Below are 24,316 nucleotides of genomic sequence, written 5' to 3'. Positions count from 1 at the left end.
AAACATACAGAATAAGTGTCGTAGAATCATGAAAGAGAATTCAAAGGCTATAGACTCCTTAGATTTAAAAAGGTAGATTTATTAAAGAACCCTGCTTTGGTCATTCCACAATGTATACACGTATGCAAACTTCCCATCATACCCCATAAATAGATACAATTATTAGTTGCTAACAAAAAGTAAAATTTAAAAGAAAATAATTTTAATGTAAAAATGACAGTTCTTTAACTGCATATTTAAATTTTTTGCTCAATTAAAAAAAAAAAGAATCTCAAGATAAGAACACATGAGTCCAATGCAGGAAAACACTATCCTGATTTAAGGGTCCAGGCTCTTCTAGTGTTTGAGTATCAGACCAAGACATTTGCCTCTCAACTCCTTAGCTGCAAAAGCAGCTGACATGTGGACTGGAGTTACTATGTGTTAAGTGCTGTTTCAAGGACTTTACTTATACGATCTAAGTTAATTCTTATAACAACTCTATATAAGATGTTCTATTTTTATTTATGTCTTACATACAAAGGACAGAAAAAACTGTCACACTGAAGTTCATATCTCTAAGTGGTAAAGGCAAGATTCAGCCTCTAGCATTCTGGTTCCCGAGTCCACGCTCTGAGGCAAAGTGCTTTAATGCCTTTACAGTAATGCTAATTAAATGGATAGTGATATTAGGGAAAGAAATCAACATACTAGATTAGAATATACCTGCAAGGACCAAATGCATACAGTACAAGAAAAATAAGTTAAATTTTCTATTCCATGTTAAAGGTAATGTTCTTCTAAAACTGAGAGAATTTTCTCAGTTTGTCAAATATTTTCAAATTTTCTGTTTTCTCAACTTTGTCAAATAGTTGGAGCCTTTTAACTTTTGGGTATCTATATACTGTAGGTAATCATTTCTCTGTTATTTCAAATTAATGATTTATTGGAAAAATCATTCAAGGGGCTATCTATATCTAGATAGACAGAGAAAGAGATGTTAATGTTATGAATCTGACAATATACTTAAAGTGGAGGCATTGCAAAAATGTTCTTATTACAATGATAGTTATCATTTTGTCTCTTTCAAACATTTTCACAGAAAGTTCTTCAGATGCGAGGTTTCAACAAAACCACTGTGGTTACACAGTTCATCCTGATGGGCTTCTCCAGCCTGGGGGAGCTCCAGCTGCTGCTTTTTGTCATCTTCCTTCTCCTATACGTGACAATCCTGGTGGCCAATGTGACCATCATGGTCGTTATTCGCTTCAGCTGGACTCTCCGCACTCCCATGTATGGTTTTCTATTCATCCTTTCATTTTCTGAGTCCTGCTACACTTTTGTCATCATCCCTCAGCTGCTGGTCCACCTGCTCTCAGACACCAAGACCATCTCCTTCGTGGCCTGTGCCACACAACTCTTCTTCTTCCTTGTCTTTGCCTGCACCAATTGCTTCCTCATCGCTGTGATGGGGTATGATCGCTATGTAGCAATTTGTCACCCTCTGAGGTACACACTCATCATGAACAAAAGGCTGGGGTTGGGGTTGATTTCTCTTGCGGGAGCCACAGGATTCTCTATTGCTTTGGTGGCCACCAACCTCATTTGTGACATGCCTTTTTGTGGCCCCAACAGGGTTAATCACTATTTCTGTGACATGGCACCCGTTATCAAGTTAGCCTGCACCGACACCCATGTGAAAGAGCTGGCTTTATTTAGCCTCAGCATCCTGGTGATTATGGTGCCTTTTCTGTTAATCCTCATATCTTATGGCTTCATAGTTAATACCATCCTGAAGATCCCCTCAGCTGAGGGTAAGAGGAAGGCCTTTGCCACCTGTGTCTCACACCTCACTGTGGTCTTTGTCCACTATGGCTGTGCCTCTATCATCTATCTGCGGCCCAAGTCCAAGTCTGCCTCGGACAAGGATCAGTTGGTGGCAGTGACCTACACAGTGGTAACTCCCTTACTTAATCCTCTTGTTTACACTCTGAGGAACAAGGAGGTAAAAACTGCATTGAAAAGAGTTCTTGGAATGCCTGTGACAACCAAGATGAGCTAACAAAAATAATAATAATTTTAAAAAAATTAACCAGGACAGTCACAGAAGAAATCAAAGCATAAAATTTTCTGACCTTTGAAGCATGTCTCAGACAGTGTTTCCAAGGATTAAGACTACTTGTTGCCTTTTTATTTACTCCTATTCAAAAAAAAAATGCAAGTCAGTCTACAAACTATATTGTCCAATGTCTGGTTAAAAAAAAAAGAATTAGGCCGGGCGCAGTGGCTCAAGCCTGTAATCCCAGCACTTTGGGAGGCTGAGACGGGTGGATCACGAGGTCGAGAGATCAAGACCATCCTGGTCAACATGCTGAAACCCTGTCTCTACTAAAAATACAAAAAATTAGCTGGGCATGGTAGTGCATGCCTGTAATCCCAGCTACTCAGGAGGCTGAGGCAGGAGAATTGCCTGAACCCAGGAGGCGGAGGTTGCGGTGAGCCGAGATCGCGCCATTGCACTCCATCCTGGGTAACAAGAGCGAAACTCCGTCTCGGGAAAAAAAAAAAAGAATTTACACTCGACAAAAAGAGAAAAGCGTGAAAGCTTTTCAAGGAATGTCACAACCCAAAACAAATATAAGGACAGGAATTGCTTTTCCGGTTGGAGAGACAGAACAGGGTCTGAAGTGACTGGGAGCATTTTATCCAGGACACAGGCATTCATCTAATAATACATTCATCTGTGTGCCAAGTCCATTCAAAGAGTACAAATTACAATGAACAAATATATAGTTTATGGAGGTTGGGACTGGGTGGGTGGAAAGATGAACACTGAAAAAATATGATAATGCAAGATAATCAGATCAGTTAAAAGAACATAAATAAAGCGTTATGAATTTCAAAGAAACAAGTATTTATTTCATCTGAAAGGGAAAAAGATTTAGAATAAGTGGGATGAAAAGAAGGGAGAGAAAATGTAAACTGGGCCTTAAATGAGGAACAAGATAGTAATACTAAGAAACCGGGTTTTACAGTGATGAAAATGTTAGTCCATAGGATCAGAATTGTTGATAATTCTAGATTTTGATTATGTTTATTGTAAATTAAACTTTATTTCTGTTTGTAGTTTTTGTTTTGTTTTCACATAGCGATATGTTTAAGTCTTTCAGATGATGTAATTTTATTTAATAATAGACTAAAAATACGCAATAATGACATCCTCATGCTTGCTGATCAAAGAGAACACAGTGCTCTGAAGAGGCAAAAATGGCCGTAATCTCTATGATGATCATAGCCTAACACTTATACGAACCTAACATTTTATTGATTACAATAATATAATTTGAATTACAAACACTGATGAGAATTGATTTTAAATCTAAACTCTATCATTTTCAAGCCACATAATTTAAGAAATGTTATTTAAAACTATTGAAACAGATGAGGTTTGAATTTTTTCGTCTGGACAGCTAAGATTTCCTTTTGAGTAAATATGTCAACTATCTCGTTCTCACAGTGCTTGTCTCTAGCTGAGGGAGTCAATTACTGTTAATTAGATTCTTTTTCTGCACAGAGACCCAATCCATGCCAGAATTAAAACCTTCTCATTTGTTAAAATTGTGTTACATCTCACAAATGAAAAGCTTAAATATCATTACTTGTATGACTGTGAAAATTACATATAAAATATTTTTTGAGACAAGGTTTCACTCCTGTCACCCAGGCTGGAGTGCAGTGGTGCGGTCTTGGCTCACTACAGCGTCTGCCTCTGGGATTCAAGCTGTTCTCGAGCTTCAACCTCCTACTCAGGAGGGATTACAGGTGCCCGACACTGTGCCCAGCTAATTTTTGTATTTTTTGTAGAGACGGGTTTTCACCATGTTGGCCAGGCTGGTTTCTGGCCAACTCCTGACCTCAAGAGTCAGCCTCCCAAAGTGCTGGGATTACAGGCATGAGCCACTACCCCGGCCAAAAATAATTCTCTGTAACAAATTAACCAGCATGCTCTATTCCCTCTGTAAAGCACCCTGACTGATTTCCATGGCACGACGAACACTCATCTTTAACAGATTACTTTCTATTGTGCCTGCACATTTCTGCCCTTACAAACTGTAGTGAGGATTGGGGGTTGTGTTCAAAACCACTTCTAACAGTTGTATTTATTATTCTACTTACTCTATTTATAAAATATAATTTTGTACTATGTAATCTAATAAAGTATAACTGCAAAAAGTCATTTGTTTCTAATACAGCCAGGTGAGTGTTTTGGAAGGACTAAATATGAGAAGGAATATAAAATCATAACTCTAGAAGTCCTGTTCGTTTGGATTTTCAAGTGTCTCTAAGTTGCTGCTCATATTTAAATTCACCAAAATGAATGTAATGCATTGCGAGTGGGCTTATGCTAGAGGTACTCTGAAGAACTCTAGTCAAGTAGTCCAACACTCAAAGTAAAAGCTTTATCCTTACATGAATATACTCATAAATATATGCATTTTAAGTGGTTTGACTTAAAACATTTTAGTGTGTAAGAGTCATCTTTTTTATTTTCAACTCTGTCAGACTTTGGGTTAATCAACCAATTACCTGGCCCTGTGGGTAGATGTGAAGGTTCTGCTGGGTTTTCTGATTCACTATGTACTGCTGTCTTTCCCGCCAGCCACAATATCAGGAGTAGGATTGTCCTACATGACTGGCAGGCAGTGCTGGGTTACTGACTCATCGCAATGGTCGACAGTCACGGTTCTTTGAGGGATATTAATCTATTTTTCCCAGGTAAATTAAAACTCTCTCACACTTGTACTCTCCAGATTTTAACTATGCCCTCCTTTACTTCCCATTCATAATGCTGTATGAACCACCAGCTTTCCTCTGGTACACTGAGTCAAAATTTGTCCTGTTGTGTAAGCATTTCAGACCCCAAGCTGCCATCACTCTTTGCTTTATGAGGATAAGTGTCTACTACACAGGAGCTGCTCCTTTCGAACACTCAGAAGACAATTTCATCATGACATTATGTGTACATTTATCAAAACGTCACACTGTATGCAATAAATATGTACAAGAAAAACGCTGAAAGATCTAGCTACCCTTTTTTCTCTAAAACAATGGGACAAATCACTTAAGGCAAATGTAGTCTTGCAACTTCAGGGCCTCCTCTATATACCTTTTCAAGTGTGTCTACCTACCTGCCTGTGAAAATTTATTCTGGTGATTCGAAGATGATTTTCTCACTGGAAAAATAGGAAAATTAAAGAAAAAATATTTGAGATTAGAACCAGCAGTATACTCCCTCTAGCAGGGTATTCCCTACTAGCTGTTATCTTTTCTACTGAATTAAAATGTAAGCTTGAAAGGAAAATTACTTGAAGTGTTTTATAAAATGTCACATTTAACCAGAGTGTGAATTTTAAGGAAAACAATTTCTATTTACTGTCTCCATTAAGTAACCTAGGAAAATACCTATTACATGTCTCAAAAGAGAAAGTCGTAGTTTTCTTTCTCTTTGTAATGATGTGTGAATATAAGATTTTTATCGTGGAGAGGAAAAAAAGCTTTCTTGAGAAAAGAGATTATAAGGTTTTTTGTTTTTTTGTAAATTGTTTTTCCAAAATCATACATTAATATAAAGGTTAAATAATTAATATTTTATTATAAATGTATGTTTGTTTTAACAAACATTTTAAAATGTAAATAGTTCTTTTGAGTTTTTATTATCTCAAAACTAAATTTACTTATTATTTTTTAAAAAATTATTCCCTTTCATATTGTAGAGATAGCTAATTAATTTTGCAACTAATCAAGAAACTACAAAAAACAATAATAAAGAAGAAAGTTTTCATACTACAACCCTGATGTCAGATTAAGACTGGCCCTTTTAGAAAGTATTTACTTTTATTTAATAAAAAGCTCCTGATACTACTCAGCCATAAAAAGAAACAAAATCATGGCATTTGCAGTAACCTGGATGGAGTTGGAGACCATTATTCTAAGAGGAGTAACTCAGGAATGGAAAACCAAACATCGTATGTTCTCACTTTCAAGCAGGAGCTAGATGCAAAGGCATAATGATACAGTGGACTCTGGGGACTCATGGGAGAGGTTGGGAGGAGGGTGAGGTATAAAAGACTATGCATTGGGTACAATGTACACCACCCCTGTGATGGGTGTGTTAAAAGGTTAGAAATCACCAGTAAAAAACTTAAAGCATGTAACCAAATACCACCTGTTTCACAAAAACTATTAAAATAAAAATCTTAAACATTTTTTTTAAAAAGTTTCTGGCTTACTACTTACAGGTCTTTGATAGAAACTAAGTGACCAGGCAACACTATCAGATATTGGACGTGTAGATGACAAAACTGGGCATGATCAACAACTTTTAATCATGAACTGGAAGAAGTATATATGTGACTGAGATTTTTTTTAAAATGCTCAAATACACAAGTATATGTCTGTATACTTTACAATCCCAGAAGGCATATTTTTAAAAAACCATACTCCTACTCTTCTTTCAGTCTGCAACTATGGGCATTTAAGGGAGTTTCCCATGAATATATGACTCAGCATGAGAACTTCCACGCATGGTTTCCAGCTAGTTCTGCTCAATATAGCTATACCAAGAAGTGGACTCTGTGGTCACTCAGATGGACCTGAACCACCATCAGGCCGCCCTCCAGGCAGAACATCGGTTTTCTCACTTTATTTGGGTGAAGAGACCTCCAGAGGTGAAGTTTACAGCAAATCCTGGAAAGTCGCTTTGGTCTTGCCGTTTTATGACAGACCTAGGACAAAAGTCAGACCATCGCTAATAAGGATATTTGGGAGAATAAGTAGATAGAAAAACTTCTAAGGACAATCCTTGAATATACAATTGCATCTACATAGATGTTCATCAGTAAAACCCCAAAATACAAATGATCTTAACAATCCAGTAGATGTGGTAACCGACTTTGAGATCATCAGTCATCATTCTTCCCACCCTACCTAGTGTGTATTACATGGGACGATGGACAAAGGGACTAGGCTGGCAGTGGGGAAAGCTACGTATAAACTCAGCAAAATTTATTTAGCCTGGTAAAAGCTCACCTGGCTACTGCTTATTGCTAGATGACAACAATACTTATTAACCCTGATACTTTGTGGGGTTTTTTTTTTCAGTTTGTTGCAACTGTGTCTTACATTTGCTGAAATAACCTATTGAGAATTCAGTATGATATTAGCTTCGATAAGACATCTTGGAACAGAAGCATGCCATCTTGTGGAAGAAACATTCAATATGAAATAGTCATTGATATATGGTGGGCTTGTGGGAACCCTAGGAACGAGGTAGAGGGTTCAGCTCTCAACCGTTAACATCTAATTTTACTCAAAATACTTTCTTCCCAACCATTTCTGTCTGTGCTAACCCAATTCTTTATTGGCCTACAGAATTTGGAACCTAAAGAAAGAGCACTTCCTCGAAAACAGTCATTGGATCAATGAGACCATTGGTCATTTCAGGTTTCCCAAGCTATTGAACGACCAAGAAAACAAAGGAGTATGGTGTCACTTAGGGTGGCTTATCTGAGCATCAGAGAGAAATTAGGTTACAATTATATTACAAAGATGTGAAGAAGAGACAGAATGTTGAAAGTCTTTTTGCAGGTCTTACTCTACTACCCTGCCTAGAGATAAAAGAAGACATGCACAATCTCATTAATTCTCCAAGGAGTCTGACTTGTCTGGAGTAAAGATTTGCATCAAATGCCAATCAATTACTAAGTTAAATGAAGAAAAAAAGACATGGCTCGAGCAAATGAGTGGATTAAGTATAAATAAACAGACAGCAATTATATCACCATCATCCAGGAGGAACTGAGGATTATAACCCCTAGGGGTATTTCCAACTTTTAAAACTTTCTTCTAAAATTCATCTTATGTAACAGTGTGATGGTGGTACTTAAATCTACCACCTAGTCCGAAGACTATAATTCTGAGATGGTACTGTGACAGAACTGCAGTGCATTCACACCATCGTCCAGAGGTCGTTTCTATGACTAATTTGTGGCTTTAGGTGTTCTCCTGTTAGGATCAGTAAATACATTTCATTTTATTTTATGATGCTTAATCCAAGAGTCATTCTCTATTCCCATCATTTTCCTAACCTACGAGTAAACAAGATTACAACTGCCTCCTAACTGGTCACTCTGCTGCCACCTTTATCCCCACTGATAATCCTCTGAATCCATCTGCTCCTCCTCTCTCCCTCCATCTCTCCACTAGAGCCACGGTCTCCTTGGACTCCCTAGAACCCCAGGAATGCTCTAGGCTTCAAGACTTCGAACTGATTATTCCTTCCCAGTTATGTGTACAACTTCTAACTTGCTCACCTCTTTCATGTCCTGGCTTAAATGTCCCACTCCTCATGAAGCTTTCCTGAATACCCTATTTAAAATCATCATTCCTAAAACCTCTACTCTTTTACCTCACTCCACTTTTTTCTATAGTACATATTACCTCTAATATATTATATAATTTACTAATTTATCCTGTTTATTTTTTTTTCTGTGTACTAGAATGTACACTCCTTAAAGGGAGGATTCTTTGTTTTGTTCACTAATGTGTTCTTTTACTAGAAAAGTGGCTAATACACAGTAGGGGGTTATTTAATAGTATTTTATTAGATTAAGAATGGACATTTTGGGAACTATGTAAAGGAAGGGATATGTCTGTGTATTCAAACACGTGTAAATGCCGTAAAGCCCAGCAGTGGACTCTAATGGAGATACTATTTTCAGTTTGTCAGCATCCCTCTTTCAGGGAATGTTCTTTTCCTGACTCCATGTTAACCAACTGGGGAAACAAATTACAGGAAATTATCATTTTGGCCACAAGATTGGGCTCATGACCCCAGCAGAGCAAACTCTTTTCTTTTACCCAGGATTTAAAAATCTTGAGTAGAGACAGAGAGGGCTGGAAATCATCCAATGATAATTCCCTAAATAGATGACTAACAAGATCCTACAGCTAAGACATTCTGGTGTTGTTCATTTCCTTCACAAGGCCTGGCTACTGAGTTCTTTCTTCACGTACATGAACTGTCCACAAACCTTCCAAAAATTATCGCTTTTACTTACGTAATAGAATTTCAAGAACTGTAAAGAGTCTGAGATTTTGCACTTGTTGGAAGCTATGAAGTTAGTCAATTCAATTTCGTGAATGCCAGCAGAAGACTCCTGGGTCCAAGACAGCGGACAGCTTATTACTCACAGTAATAGTAGTAGCCAGACTATCAAAATTGTGGTGAGCATTAGTTCCCACAAAGGAATATGAAGCTGGCTGGAACATCTGCACATATAGTGATGCATTTTATAGGAGAGGAACCCAGAGCTTAGTGACGAAGGTTGCCTTAATGTTCCCTTCGGCTTGACTGAACTTTAGACAGGCTTTTTCCTGACTGCAGGCATCTGCCCTCCTTTTTCTTAAAATGTTTACTTTAGAAAACTTGTAAATTATTTATCTGTCCCTGTGTGGTATAAATCTCTTTAAAAGCCTTTTGTCAAATTTTAGAATCCAGAAATATTTTTCTTAAGGACCCGAGAGCCATCTCTTTGAAATGCAATCATCAAAAAACACAGTCCCCTTATCTCACAGTTTCTATGGCAGAGTAGCAGCCTAACTTCAATGAGTGCCTCACTAAAGTCACAAAACTACTACCTCCTGTCATAAAGACAGAAGAGGCGTATTTTTCCTTTCGATGAAGCTGATTAGTAATCATAGATGGTCTACTGTCCTCCAGTACTTCTCTACTAGCTTACCTCAACCTTTAAAAACCTTCTTGCTTCTGGTTTTCATGAAGTTGCTTAGTTCATACTAAGTTTTGGTCTTGCTTCTCTATTGAAGTGCACTTAAATAGAATTTTGCTTGATGATTTAACATTGTCTAGCACACATTAGCTTTGACATAGGGGAGTTGAAAGTTTCATAAGGACAGTAAGTACACCTCAGAAAAAAAAAGGTAATATCTAATATCTGCCCCTTCTATGGCTGTCACCACAGAAACACTAAGGAAAATCTATCCTGAAACAAAGGTGCCGGAGTTCTCCCACAGTGAGCAGAACAGTGAGACACATAGATGATTATCTCCCAACAGTTAATTCAGTACCTTGAAACTAAGGGAAGTTGACATCCTTTATGACGTATTTTTCTATTACAGAGATCCCTCAGTATCCATTGGGATTGGTTCCAGAACCTCTTACAGATACCGAAATTCATGGATTCTCAAGTACCTAATGCAAAATGTATAGTTGCATAAAAGCTAGGTACAATTTTGGACTTAGAGTCACCATTTTCTACCAAATATAAAGTGAATGAAATAATTTGTATACTTAGATTATTAAGAAAACAAATTATTCAGTTAGACAGGCAGGATTCTTATCCTAACCCTGCCTTTTTTTTTTTTTCATTGCAATTTCTTTTATCCTTTCAGAACCTTCCTCTATTCTGTAATGGGACAAAGTACCAATCTGAGACGGCCACTGAAAGAATTAAATGCAATAATGCATGTAAGGTACTAAGCACCACAGAAGACACAAGTGTAAATAAAATTAAGTTTAAGCTTTTGTTGTGCTTATTTTGCTACACGTCAACTACATGTCAATATGGGACAGTTGTTCCACACAGCAGCTCACGTGTGCTTGGATTGCTCCTAACACGATGACTGTCACTGCAAAATGTGTGATTCACTCTTGCCCAGCTCCACTCTAGATACTACAGATGTTCCAGAGAAATAAATCAGGGAGCTCTTTAACTTAGTCTGCTATTCAAGAGCAAATGCTAAAGGTTCACAATAATATATAAGTTGTGAGATTCACAGTCCCAAAGCCTGAAGCAATATAGGCACCTGGTTATATTTGCCTACATTTATTTTTCTTTTGAGACGGGGTTTCACTCTGCCATCCAGGATGGGGTGCAGTGGCGCAATCTTGGCTCACTGCAATCTCTGACTCCCAGGTTCAAGCAGTGCTCCTGCCTCAGCCTCCTGAGTAGCATTTGCCTACTTTTTGAAGCTGTCCTCTGAGCCGGCTGAGGAGTAATGGGTCTGGGTAAATGATTTTTTTATTTCCTATACTGTTTATCAGAGAATAAATATTAAAAATACCTAAGGTTAAGATTAAAATACAGGCTGCACAACTATATGGAAACTGAACAACCTGCTCTTGAATGACTACTGGATAAATAATGAAATGAAGGCAGAAATAAAAATGTTCTTCAAAACCAATGAGAATGAAGACACAATGTAGCAGAATCTCTGGGACACACTTAAAGCAGTGTCTAGAGAGAAATTTATAGCACTAAATGCCCTCCAGAGAAGTGAGGAAAGATATAAAATTGACACCCTAATGTCACAGTGGAAAGAACTAGAGAAGCAAGATCAAACAAATTCAAAAGCTAGCAGAAGACAAGAAATAACTAAGATCAGAGCAGAATTGAAGGAGATAGAGACACAAAAAACCCTTCAAAAAATCAATAAATCCAGGAGCTGGTGTTTTGGAAAGATAAACAAAACAGAGTGCTAGCCAGACAAATAAAAAAGAAGAGCAAGAAGAATCTAATAGATGCAATAAAAAATGATAAAGGGGACATCACCAGCAATTCCACAGAAATACAAACTACCATCAGAGATTACTACAAACAACTCTATGCACATAAACCAGTAAATCAAGAAGAAATGGATAAATCCTGGACACTTACATCCTCCCAAGACTAAACAGGGAAGAAGTTGAATCCCTGAATAGACCAATAACAAAGACTGAAGTTGAGAAAGCAATTAATAGCCTACCAATCAAAAAAAGTCCAGAACCAGACGTGTCCACAGCCAAATTCTGCCAGAGGTACAAAGAGAAGTTGGTACCATTCCTTCTGAAACTATTCCAAACAATTCAAAAAGAGAGAATCCTCCCTATCTCATTTCATGAGACCAACATCAGCCTGATAGCAAAAACTGGCAAAGACACAACTAAAAAAGAAAATTTCAGGCCACATAATGCTTTTTAACATTTTAATTATTTAAAGCAATAAGTTTCCTTCTGTGCACTTTATTAACTGCATCAACTGCACTCATAAATTAATATGTTATATTTTCAATTTCTTCTAACTCAAAATATTGTCTAATTTTTTTCTTTTATTTTCTTTAAGAGGTTATTTGCATTTCAAAATGTAGGAGTTTTCCACAAAATTTCCTATTTTTGTGTTCTTGTTTAATTGCATTATTGTGCTGGGACATTTTTCATATGATTTCAATCCTTTTAAATATATTAAGATTTGTTTAATAACTCAGAATATAGACTTTCTTGGTGATGTTCCTTGTGCTATTGAAAAGATTATGCTTTCTGCTGTTGTTAGATAGATTTATGTCAACTAGGTCAAGTTGGTTGGTAGTGTGGTTTAGGTCTCTACATCTCAGAGATCTCTTTTTTTATTGCATTTTAGGTTTGGGGTACATGTGAAGAACATGTAAGATTGTTGCATAGGTACACACATGGCAGTGTGGTTTGCAGCCTTTCTCCCCATCACTTATACCTGGCATTTCTCCCCATGTTATCCCTCCCCAACTCCCCACCCCCTGCTGTACCTCCCCTTGTTCCCCCCCCAGGGACCCCAGTGTGTGATGCTCCCCTCCCTGTGTCCATGTGTTCTCATTGTTCAACACCCACCTATGAGTGACAACATGTGGTGTTTGATTTTCTGTTCTTGTGTCAGTTTGCTGAGAATGATGGTTTCCAGGTTCATCCATGTCCCTACAAAGGACACAAACTCATCATTTTTTGTGGCTGCATAGTATTCCATGGTATATATGTGCCACATTTTCCCTGTCCAGTCTATCATCGATGGGCATTTGGGTTAGTTCCAAGTCTTTGCTATTGTAAACAGTGCCGCAGTGAACATTTGTGTGCATGTGTCCTTATAATAGAACGATTTGTAATCCTTTGGATATATACCCAGTAATGGGATTGCTGGGTCAAATGGAATTTCTATTTCTAGGTCCTTGAGGAATGGCCACACTGTCTTCCACAATGTTTGAACTAATTTACGCTCCCGCCAACAGTGTAAAAGCGTTCCTGTTTCTCCACATCCTCTCCAGCATCTGTTGTCTCCAGATTTTTTAATGATCACCATTCTAACTGGTGTGAGATGGTATCTCAATGTAGTTTTGATTTGCATTTCTCTAATGACCAGCGATGATGAGCATTTTTTCATATGTTTGTTGGCCTCATGTATGTCTTCTTTTGTAAAGTGTCTGTTCACATCCTTTGCCCACTTTTGAATGGACTTGTTTTTTTTTTTTTTCTTGTAAATCTGTTTTAGTTCTTTGTAGATTCTGGTTATTAACCCTTTGTTAGATGGGTAGATTGCAAAAATTTTTTGGTATGTTCTGTTTCCATTTTCACTTGTTTTAAGAACTTTTTTCATGTTAATTTATCCATTGACCCAGTGGTCATTAAGGAGCATGTTCTTTAATTTTTATATATTTGTATAGTTTCTAAAGTTTCTCTTAGTATTGATTTCTGGTTTTATTCCAATGTGGTATGAGAAAGTGCTTGATATAATTTTGATTATTTTTAATTTGTTGAGACTTGTTTTGTGGCCTAATATATGGTCTACTATGGAGAATATTCTATGTAGTCATGAAAAAACTTGTATTCTGCAGCAGTCAGGTGACATATTCTGTAAACATCTCTTAGGCCCACTTGAAACCTAATGTTCTGCTGATTTTCTGTGTAGGTTATATGTTTAAGGCTGAGAATCAGGGGTCGAGGTTGTCACTTTTATTGTGTTGCACTGAATCTCTCTGTTTTCATTTAGTAATATTGGCTTTATGGATCTGGGTGCTCCAATGTTGAGTGCTCCAATGTTGAATACATATGTTTTCAAAACTGTTCTATCCTCTTGCTGGATTGATCCTTTATCATTATATTATTTGTCTTTTTCAATCACTCTTGACTAAAAGTTTGTTTTATCGGATATAAGTTTACCTTCTCCTACTAGTATGTGGTTTCCATTTGTGTGGATTATCTTTTTACATTCTTTTATTTTCTATCTTTATGTGTATTTACTGCTAAGGTGAGTTTTTTGGAAGCAGCATATAATTGGGTTATGTAATTTTATCCATTTAGCCATTCTATATTTCATAAGTGGAGAATTTAATCTATTAACATTCACAGTTACCAGTGAGGCTTCATTCCTATCACATTATTAATTGTTTACTGGAGCTTTGTATATTCTTCATTCCTTTATTTTTATCTTGTCATTGTGGTTTGGTAAATTTCTATACTGGTACCACTGAGTCCTTTCTCTTCCTCTTTTGTATGATTGCTTCACCAGTGGGTTTCATACTTTTGTGTGTTTTTATGATTATAAATGCCATCCTTTCACTTCCAGGTTTAGTACTTCCTTGAGCATTTTTTTTTTCTGTCAACTTATTATAGCCTTTAATCCCTGGAGCATTTCTTTTTTTTTTTTTTTTTTTTTTGAGATGGAGTCTCACTGTTGTTACCCAGGCTGGAGTGCAATGGCATGATCTCGGCTCACCGCAACCTCCGCCTCTTGGGTTCAGGCAATTCTCATGCCTCAGCCTCCCGAGTAGCTGGGACTACAGGTGCACACCATCATGCCCAGCTAATTTTTGTATTTTTAGTAGAGACGAGGTTTCACTTTGTTGATCAGGATGGTCTTGATCTCTTGACCTCGTGATCCACCCACCTCAGCCTCCCAAAGTGCTGGGATTAAAGGTGTGAGCCACCGCGCCCGGCCTCCCTGGAGCATTTCTTATAGGGCATGTCGAGCATTAACAAATTTTCCTCAGTATTTCTAACCATGAGAATGAAATGTTTTTCCATCTGTTTGGTGTCCTCTCTTAGTTCTTTCAGCAGTGGTTTGTAGTTTTTCTTGAAGAGGTCCTTCACGTCCTTTGTTAGTTGTATTCCTGCGTATTTTATTCTCTTTATAGCAATTGTGAATGAGAGTTCACTCATGATTTGGCTCTGTCTGTTACTGGTGTATAAGAATGCTTGTGATTTTTGCACATTGATTTTGTATCCTGAAGCTTTCTGATGTTGCTCTTCACCTTTGGGCTGAAATGATGGGGTCTTCTAAATACACAATCATGTTCTCTGCAAATACAGACAATTTGACTTCCTCTTTTCCTAATTGAGTACCCTTTGTTTCTTTTTCTTGCCTGATTGTTCTGGCTAGAACTTCCAACACTATGTTGAATACAAATGGTGAGAGAAGGCATCCTTATCTAGTGCCAGATTTTGAAGGGAATGCTTCCATTTTTTGTCCATTCAGTATGATATTGGCCGTAGGTTTGCTATAAATAGCTTTTATTATTTTGAGATACATTCATTGATATCTAGTTTATTGACAGTATTTTGCATAAAGGGCTGTTGAATTTTGTCAAAGGCCTTCTCTGCATCTATTGAGATAATCATGTGGTTTTTGTCTTTGGTTTTATTTATGTGATGGATTACATTTATAGATTCGCATGTGTTGAACCAGCCTTGTATCCCAGGGATGAAGCCTACTGGATCGTGATGTAAGCTTCATCCACAGGATACAAGGCTGGTTAAACTTACACAAATATTTTTGATGTGCTGTTGCATTTGGTTTGCCAGCATTTTATTTAAGATTTAAAATAAAATCTTAAGTAAATAAATAATATGTTATTTATTTTATTTTCCCAGTATTTTATTTAATATTTTTGCATTGATGTTCATTATGGATATTGGCCTGAAATTTTCTTCTTTAATTGTACCTCTACCAGGTTTTGGTATCAGAATGATGTTGGTCTTATAAAATAAGTTAGAGAGGATTCCCTCTTTTTGTATTGTTTGTAATAATTTCAGAAGGAATGGTACCAGTTCCTCTTTGTACGTCTGGTAAAATTTGGTGGTGAACCCATCTGAACCTGGACCTTTTTTGGTTGGTAGGCTATTAATTGCTGCCTCTGCTTCAGAACTTGTTACTGGTCTATTCAGGAATTCAACTTCTTCCTGGTTTAGTCATGGGAGGGTGTAAGTGTCCAGGAATTTATCCATTTCTTCAAGATTTACTGGTTTATGTGCATAGAGTTGTTTGTAGTAATCTCTGATAGTAGTTTGTATTTCTGTGGAATGAGTAGTGATATCCCCTCATCATAAAATTGTGGAAGCAGCTTTGGAACAGAGTAGTAAGTAGAAAATGGAAGAGTTTGGATGTTAATGCTAGAAAAATCCTGTACTGCTATGAACAGAGCATTAGGGTTATTCCAGTGAGGGCTCAGAAGAGGAGAGGTGTAGAAAAAGCCTCAATCTTCTTAGAGATTGCCTAAGTGATTGTGATCAGAAGAATATTGGCAGAAATATGGACAGTAAAGCCTATTCTGATAAGATCTCAGACCAAAATTAGGAAAATATTATTGGAAACTGGAGAAAAAGCCATCCCTGTTATAAAATAGTAAAGAACTTTGCTAAAGTCTGTTTATGCCCTAGTGTTATGTGAAAGGAGGAACTTATAAACAATGAAAAAAGATATTTGGTGGAATAAATCTCTAAGCAAGGTGTTGGGGTGTGGTCAGGCTTCTCTTGGCTGCTTACAGTAAAATGTGAAAAAAAGAGGGGAAAAATAATAGAATGTATAATCAAAAGAGAAGCAGACATTAAAAATTAGGAAAATTCTTAGCCTGGCTATGTTGTAAAAAATGGAAAAAAAAAGAGTTCAGGAGAGAACACCAAGGATGTGGCCAGGAAACCTTATAAAAAGGAGACTAGTATGAACGGGCAAAAGCCTGGTGATATTAAGACAATGGAAGAATGATCCCAAAGACATTTCTGAGCTTTTTAGGGCATTTTCTGTCATGGTAGGTCAGGCAGCCATTTGATTAGATTGTGTTTTAGTCCAACCATTACAGGCCCAGAATGCCAGGACCTTGGGGGCAGAAAATTTCAAGGCTCTCTACACTCCTGAGCAGAGTTCCTTGGCAATCCAGTTGTGGCTCAAGTGGGCCCAGCTGTGGAGGTATGGCTCAGACTACTCCTTCAAAGTGCACAAGTGATCAATCTTGGCAGCATCCAATGGTGCTAATTTTTCAGTTGCACAGAATACAAGAGCTGTGGGGATGTAGCTACCTCCAGCTATATTTGAAAGGATGCTCCAGAGGGTCTTAATCCCAGGCAGAGAACTACTTAGCTACCCGATCAGGAGAAAGTCAACCAAATGACTGAGCTATTAAAAGATGCCTATGTGTGGACAAGAACTATGGCAGCATCTTTCTTCCTGTGAGGAAAAAAAATGCTACTCATATGTATACTCATATAACAAATGATCATTTAGGAGGGGACTCAAGATGGCGCTGTGAGAACAACCCAGGATTGGAGCCCGCGTTGAATTCGCAAACGGTGAGTCAGTGCTGCATTTCCAGACTGATCTTTGTTGCCCACAGAACGGGGAAACTCCCAAGTATAAAAAGACACGGGACGCCAGGCAGTAGGTCTGCCTGGCGAAGCCGGCAGCCGGGGCGGCGGCGGCCGGCCCTACCCAGCAATCCCCACAGGGCGCGCTTGTCCGGGTGCCTTGTTGAACCGGCAACCTGAGACTTGAGAGGGCTGGACTTGAGACTGAACGAGACTTGCACGGTAGCCCAGCCCAGGGGATTGCAGGGACAGATCGCTTGGGATACCCAGTGGGACGAACAAAACCGCGATTTCAAATTATCCCGGGCAGACGGTCAGAGACGCTCTGTGGGGGAGGGGCGTCCACCACTACGGAGGCAACCTGCCCCAACTGATATACACGCCCACTGCTGAGGCAGCCAGCCGTTGCCGAGGCAACCCGCCCCAACTGAGATACACGCCCACTGCTGACGCAGCCAGCCGTTGCCGAGGCAACCCGTCCCTACTGAGATACACGCCCACTGCTGACGCAGCCTGCCGTTGCTGAGGCAACACGCTACAACGAAGAGACTCCGCCGCAGGGCGTGGCGGAGACCACAGCAGAGCCGGCAGGAACAGCGCGAATCACACAACAGCAGGGCGGAGCCTCGGCAGCCAAACAGTGGCTAGTCTGCCTTTGAGCTGGGCAGGACACCTGATCGGACATCCAAAAATAAAGCCCAAACCCCTCAACACAGAGCATTTGAGAAAAAAAAAAGGGTTGTTTAATGAGCTGTGTTGCAGCAGAATCAAACATAGCAGCCTAACAGCCCTGAATGAACAACAGAGTGCACAGCTCAGCAATTAAACCCCTATAAAGTACAAAACCTGTCTCCTCAAGCAGCTCCCTGACCCCTCTATATCCAAAAGACTGTCATTAGGCAGGCATCATCCTGGGACAAAGAGAGCAGAAAAAGAAACTGGTAGCATCCCTCGCTGTGCCACGGCTACTAGAGGTGCACCCCAGACAAGCAGGGTCTGGAGCGGACCTCAACAGTCGTACAGCGAAGGGGCTAGACTGGTAGAAGGAAAACCAAGCAACAGAAATACTTCATCATCAACATTCTGGGTGTCCACTCAGAGACCCAAACGAAAAGTCAGCAACTACGCAGACGACCAGCGGACAAATCCACAAAGATGGGAAGAAACCAGCGCAAAAAGGAGGAAAACACCCAAAACCAGAACACATCGCCTCCTAGAAAGGACCAAAACTCCTCACCAGCAAGGGAACAAAGCTGGACGGAGAATGACTGTGACGAAATGACGGAATTAGACTTCAGAAGATGGATAATGAGAAACTTTTGTGAGCTAAAAGATCATGTATTAAATCAATGCAAAGAAACTAAGAACCTTGAAAAAAGATTTGAAAAAAGATTCAAGGAAATGATAACAAGAATGGATACCTTAGAGAGGAATATGAATGAATTAAAGGAGCTGAAAAACACAATACGAGAACTTCGCGAAGCAAACGCAAGTTTCAATAGCCGAATTGACCAAGCAGAAGAAAGAATATCTGAAGTTGAAGACCAACTCAATGAAATAAAACGAGAAACCAAGATCAGAGAAAAAAGCGCAAAAAGGAATGAACAAAGTCTCCAAGAAATGTAGGACTATGTGAAAAGACCTAACCTACGTTTGATAGGTGTACCAGAAGGGGACGAAGAGAATGAATCCCAGCTGGAAAATACTCTTCAGGACATCATCCAGGAAAATTTCCCCCACCTAGCAAGACAAGCCAACACTCAATTGCAGGAAATACAGAGAACACCACAAAGATATTCCGCAAGAAGAGCAACCCCAAGGCACATAATCGTCAGATTCAACAGGGTTGAAACAAAGGAGAGAATACTAAGGGCAGCCAGAGAGAAAGGTCGGGTCACCCACAAAGGGAAGCCCATCAGACTCACAGCAGATCTCTCGGCAGAAACACTACAAGCCAGAAGAGAGTGGGGGCCAATATTCAACATTCTTAAAGAAAAGAACTTTCAACCCAGAATTTCATATCCAGCCAAACTGAGCTTCAGAAGTGAAGGAAGAATAAAATCCTTTGCGAACAAGCAAGTACTCAGAGATTTTTGTCACCACCAGGCCTGCTTTACAAGAGCTCCTAAAAGAGGCACTACACATAGAAAGGATCAATCAGTACCAGCCATTCCAAAATCACACTGAATGCTAAAGAGCTTCAACATAATGAAGAATCTACAACAACTAACAGGCAAAACAGCCACTTAGAATCAAAATGGCAGTATCAAATTCACACATAACAATATTAACCCTAAATGTAAATGGACTAAATGCACCAATCAAAAGACACAGACTGGCAAATTGGATAAAAATCCAAAACCCATCAGTGTGCTGTATCCAGGAAACCCATCTCACATGCAAGGATACACAAAGGCTCAAAATAAAGGGATGGAGGAAGATTTACCAAGCTAATGGAAAGCAAAAAAAAGCAGGAGTTGCAATTCTCATCTCTGATAAAATAGACTTTAAAGCAACAAAGATCAAAAGAGACAAAGAAGGCCATTACATAATGGTAAAAGGATCGATACAACAAGAAGAGCTAACGATCCTAAACATATATGGACCCAACACAGGAGCACCCAGATACATAAGGCAAGTTCTTAATGACTTACAGAAGGACTTAGACTCCCACACAATAATAGTGGGAGACTTTAACACTCCACTGTCAATACTAGACAGATCAACCAGACAGAAAATCAACAAGGATACCCAGGGCTTGAACTCAGACCTGGAGCAAGCAAACCTGGTGGACATTTACAGAACTCTCCACCCCAAATCCACAGAATACACATTCTTCTCAGCACCACATCACACCTACTCTAAAATTGACCACATAATTGGAAGTAAAGCACTGCTCAACAAATGCAAAACAACTGAAATCATAACAAACAGCCTCTCAGACCATAGTGCAATCAAGTTAGAACTCAGAATTCAGAAACCGACCCAGAACTGCACAGCTTCATGGAAACTGAACAACTGGCTCTTGAATGTTGACTGGGTAAACAACGAAATGAAGGCAGAAATAAAGAAGTTCTTCGAAACCAATGAGAACGAAGACACAACGTTCCAGAACCTCTGGGACACATTTAAAGCAGTCTCTAGAGGAAAGTATATAGCAATAAGTGCCCATATGAGGAGAATGGAGAGATCCAAAATTGACACCCTATCGTCAAAATTGAAAGAGCTAGAGGAGCAAGATCAAAAAAACTCAAAACCCAGCAGAAGACAAGAAATTACTAAGATCAGAGCTGAGCTGAAGGAGATTGAGACACGAAAAACCCTTCAAAAAATCAATAAATCCAAGAGCTGGTTTTTTGAAAAGATCAACAAAATAGACAGACCACTAGCCAGATTGATTAAAAAGAAAAGAGAGAACAACCAAATAGATGCAATAAAAAATGATAAAGGGGAAATCACCACAGATTCCACAGAAATTCAAACCATCATCAGAGAATATTACAAACAACTCTATGCACATAAACTAGTAAACCTGGAAGAAATGGATAAATTCCTGGACTCCTGTGTCCTCCCAAGCCTAAACCAGGAGGAAGCTGAAACTATGAATAGACCAATAACAAGGTCTGAAGTTGAGGCAGCAATTAAGAGCCTACCTCACAAAAAAAGCCCAGGTCCAGATGGGTTCACAGCCGAATTCTACCAGACACACAAGGAGGAGCTGGTACCATTCCTTCTAAAACTATTTCAAACAATCCAAAAAGAGGGAATCCTTCCCAAATCATTTTATGAGACCAACATCATCCTGATACCAAAACCCGGCAGAGACCCAACGAGAAAAGAAAACTTCAGGCCAATATCCATGATGAACATAGATGCAAAAATCTTCAATAAAATATTGGCAAGCCGATTGCAACAGCAAATCAAAAAACTTATTCATCATGATCAAGTAGGATTCATCCCGGGGATGCAAGGCTGGTTCAACATACGCAAGTCTATCAACGTAATTCACCACATAAACAGAACCAAAAACAAAAACCACATGATTATCTCAATTGACGCAGAGAAGGCATTTGACAAAATTCAACAGCCCTTTATGCTAAAAACCCTCAATAAACTCGGTATTGATGGAACGTATCTCAAAGTAATAAAAGCTATTTATGACAAACCAACAGCCAATATCATACTGAATGGGCAAAAACTGGAAGCATTCCCTTTGAAATCTGGTACTAGACAAGGATGCCCTCTCTCACCACTCCTATTCAATATAGTACTGGAAGTTCTAGCCAGAGCAATCAGGCAAGAAAAAGAAATAAAGGGTATTCAAATAGGAAAGGTGGAAGCCAAATTGTCTCTATTTGCAGACGACATGATAGTATACCTAGAAGACCCCATCGCCTCAGCCCAAAAACTCCTGAAACTGATAAACAACTTCAGCAAAGTCTCAGGATATAAAATCAATGTGCAAAAATCACAAGCATTCGTCTACACCAATAACAGACTTAAAGAAAGCCAAATCAAGAGCGAACTGCCATTCGCAATTGCTACAAAAAGAATAAAATACCTTGGAATACAACTCACAAGGAACGTAAGGGACCTCTTCAAGGAGAACTACAAACCACTGCTCAACGAAATCAGAGAGGACACAAACAGATGGAGAAACATTCCATGTTCATGGTTAGGAATAATTAATATCGTGAAAATGGCTATACTGCCCAAAGTAATTTACAGAATCAACGCTATCCCCATCAAGCTACCATTGACTTTCTTCACAGAACTGGAAAAAACCACCATGAACTTCATATGGAACCAAAAGAGAGCCCGCATAGCCAAGTCAATTCTAAGCAAAAAGAACACAGCGGGGGGCATCACACTACCGGATTTCAAACTATACTACAAGGCTACAGTAATCAAAACAGCATGGTACTGGTACCAAAACAGAGATATAGACCAATGGAACAAAACAGAGGCACCGGAGGCAACACAACATACAGACAACTATACAATCTTTGATAAACCTGACAAAAACAAGCAATGGGGCAAGGATTCCATGTTTAACAAATGGTGTTGGGAAAACTGGCTAGCCATGTGCAGAAAGCAGAAACTGGACCCCTTCCTGACACCTTACACTAAAATTAACTCCAGATGGATTAAAGACTTAAACATAAGACCTGGCACCATAAAAACCCTAGAAGGAAATCTAGGCAAAACTATCCAGGACATAGGAGTAGGCAAGGACTTCATGAACAAAACACCAAGAGCATTGGCAACAAAAGCCAAAATAGACAAATGGGACCTAATGAAACTCCACAGCTTCTGCACGGCAAAAGAAACAGTCACTAGAGTGGATCGGCAACCAACAGAATGGGAAAACATTTTCGCAGTCTACCCATCTGACAAAGGGCTGATATCCAGAATTTACAAAGAACTCAAGCAGATTTACAGGAAAAAAACAAACAAGCCCATTCAAAAGTGGGCAAAGGATATGAACAGATACTTTACGAAAGAAGACATATATGAGGCCAACAATCATATGAAAAAATGCTCATCGTCACTGGTCATCAGAGAGATGCAAATCAAAACCACATTGAGATACCATCTCACGCCAGTTAGAATGGCGATCATTAAAAAATCTGGAGACAACAGATGCTGGAGAGGATGTGGAGAAAAAGGAACACTTTTACACTGTTGGTGGGAGTGTAAATTAGTTCAACCATTGTGGAAGACAGTGTGGCGATTCCTCAAGGCCTTAGAAATAGAAATTCCATTTGACCCAGCAATCCCTTTACTGGGTATATATCCAAAAGACTATAAATCGTTCTACTATAAGGACACATGTACACGAATGTTCATTGCAGCACTGTTTACAATAGCAAAGACCTGGAATCAACCCAAATGCCCACTGATAATAGACTGGATTGGAAAAATGTGGCACATGTACACCATGGAATATTATGCAGCAATCAGAAATGATGAGTTCGTGTCGTTTGTAGGGACATGGATGAATCTGGAAAACATCATCCTCAGCAAACTGACACAAGAACAGAAAATGAAACACCGCATATTCTCACTCATAGGTGGGTGATGAAAAATGAGAACACATGGACACAGAAAGGGGAGTACTAAACACTGGGGTCTATTGGGGGGAAAAGGGGAGGGCCTGTGGGAGGGGGAGGTGGGGAGGGATAGCCTGGGGAGAAATGCCAAATGTGGGTGAAGGGGAGAAGAAAAGCAAAGCACACTGCCATGTGTGTACCTACGCAACTGTCTTGCATGCTCTGCTCATGTACCCCAAAACCTATAATCCAATAAAAAATTAAAAAAAAAACAAAAAAAAACAAATGATCTTTTAAAACAAAATATAAATTAATTCTCTTTCTGATGAAGCTTGTGGCCAATAGGCAGCCTACTACCTATATGGACTGAAAATAGAAGTCCATCTTAGATATAAAAATGGGTTAAGACTCAAGAGATCATTCTGGAAAATAAGGATACCATATAACTTGGTGGCTCTTGCTAATTGAACTACATCATCCATAGAGAAAAATAAGGACAAATTAACCAAAGACTAGGACCTGCCTGAATTTGACAGATTGACCACATCAAATCCATGGCCCCTAGCCACAAGCACTAGTGGTGACTCACCACCGTTGACACCTATTCAGGTTATGGTATCGCTATTACAGCCCAAAATGTGGATGCTAGAAATACCATAGCCTCCTTTGGGGGGGAAAAAAACTGTGCCATGTTTATAGATAATATATGAGGCTTTACTCTGACCAAGAAACATCTTTCCCTGCCCACGCACAACTATGGGTGCACTCTCATAAAATGCAATGGGCTTATTATGTGCACTCTTACTTGCAAAAAAACCATCAAGCAATGAAACAGTAGACTCTAAAGATT

The 24,316-nt window shown here is 39.0% G+C and overlaps 1 protein-coding gene across 1 annotated transcript; it reads left to right on the top strand.

Annotated features, from left to right (window-relative positions):
* The first annotated feature begins 1,093 nt into the window (after positions 1-1,093).
* On the top strand, positions 1,094-5,515 carry LOC100395298 (olfactory receptor 10T2). Its single transcript, XM_002760147.5, has one exon. It carries the CDS (start codon positions 1,094-1,096, stop codon positions 2,039-2,041), a length of 948 nt encoding a protein of 315 aa, XP_002760193.3. The 3' UTR covers positions 2,042-5,515.
* The last annotated feature ends 18,801 nt before the right edge of the window (positions 5,516-24,316 follow it).

The sequence above is a fragment of the Callithrix jacchus genome, chromosome 18, assembly GCF_049354715.1.
Source record: "Callithrix jacchus isolate 240 chromosome 18, calJac240_pri, whole genome shotgun sequence".
Lineage (NCBI taxonomy): Eukaryota > Metazoa > Chordata > Mammalia > Primates > Cebidae > Callithrix > Callithrix jacchus.
This window is presented reverse-complemented; position numbering and strand designations above follow the sequence as displayed.

What these genes read in the sequence shown, in the direction of transcription:
- LOC100395298 (XM_002760147.5), top strand. Translation starts at nt 1,094, where the DNA reads ATGCGAGGTTTCAACAAAACCACTGTGGTTACACAGTTCATCCTGATG.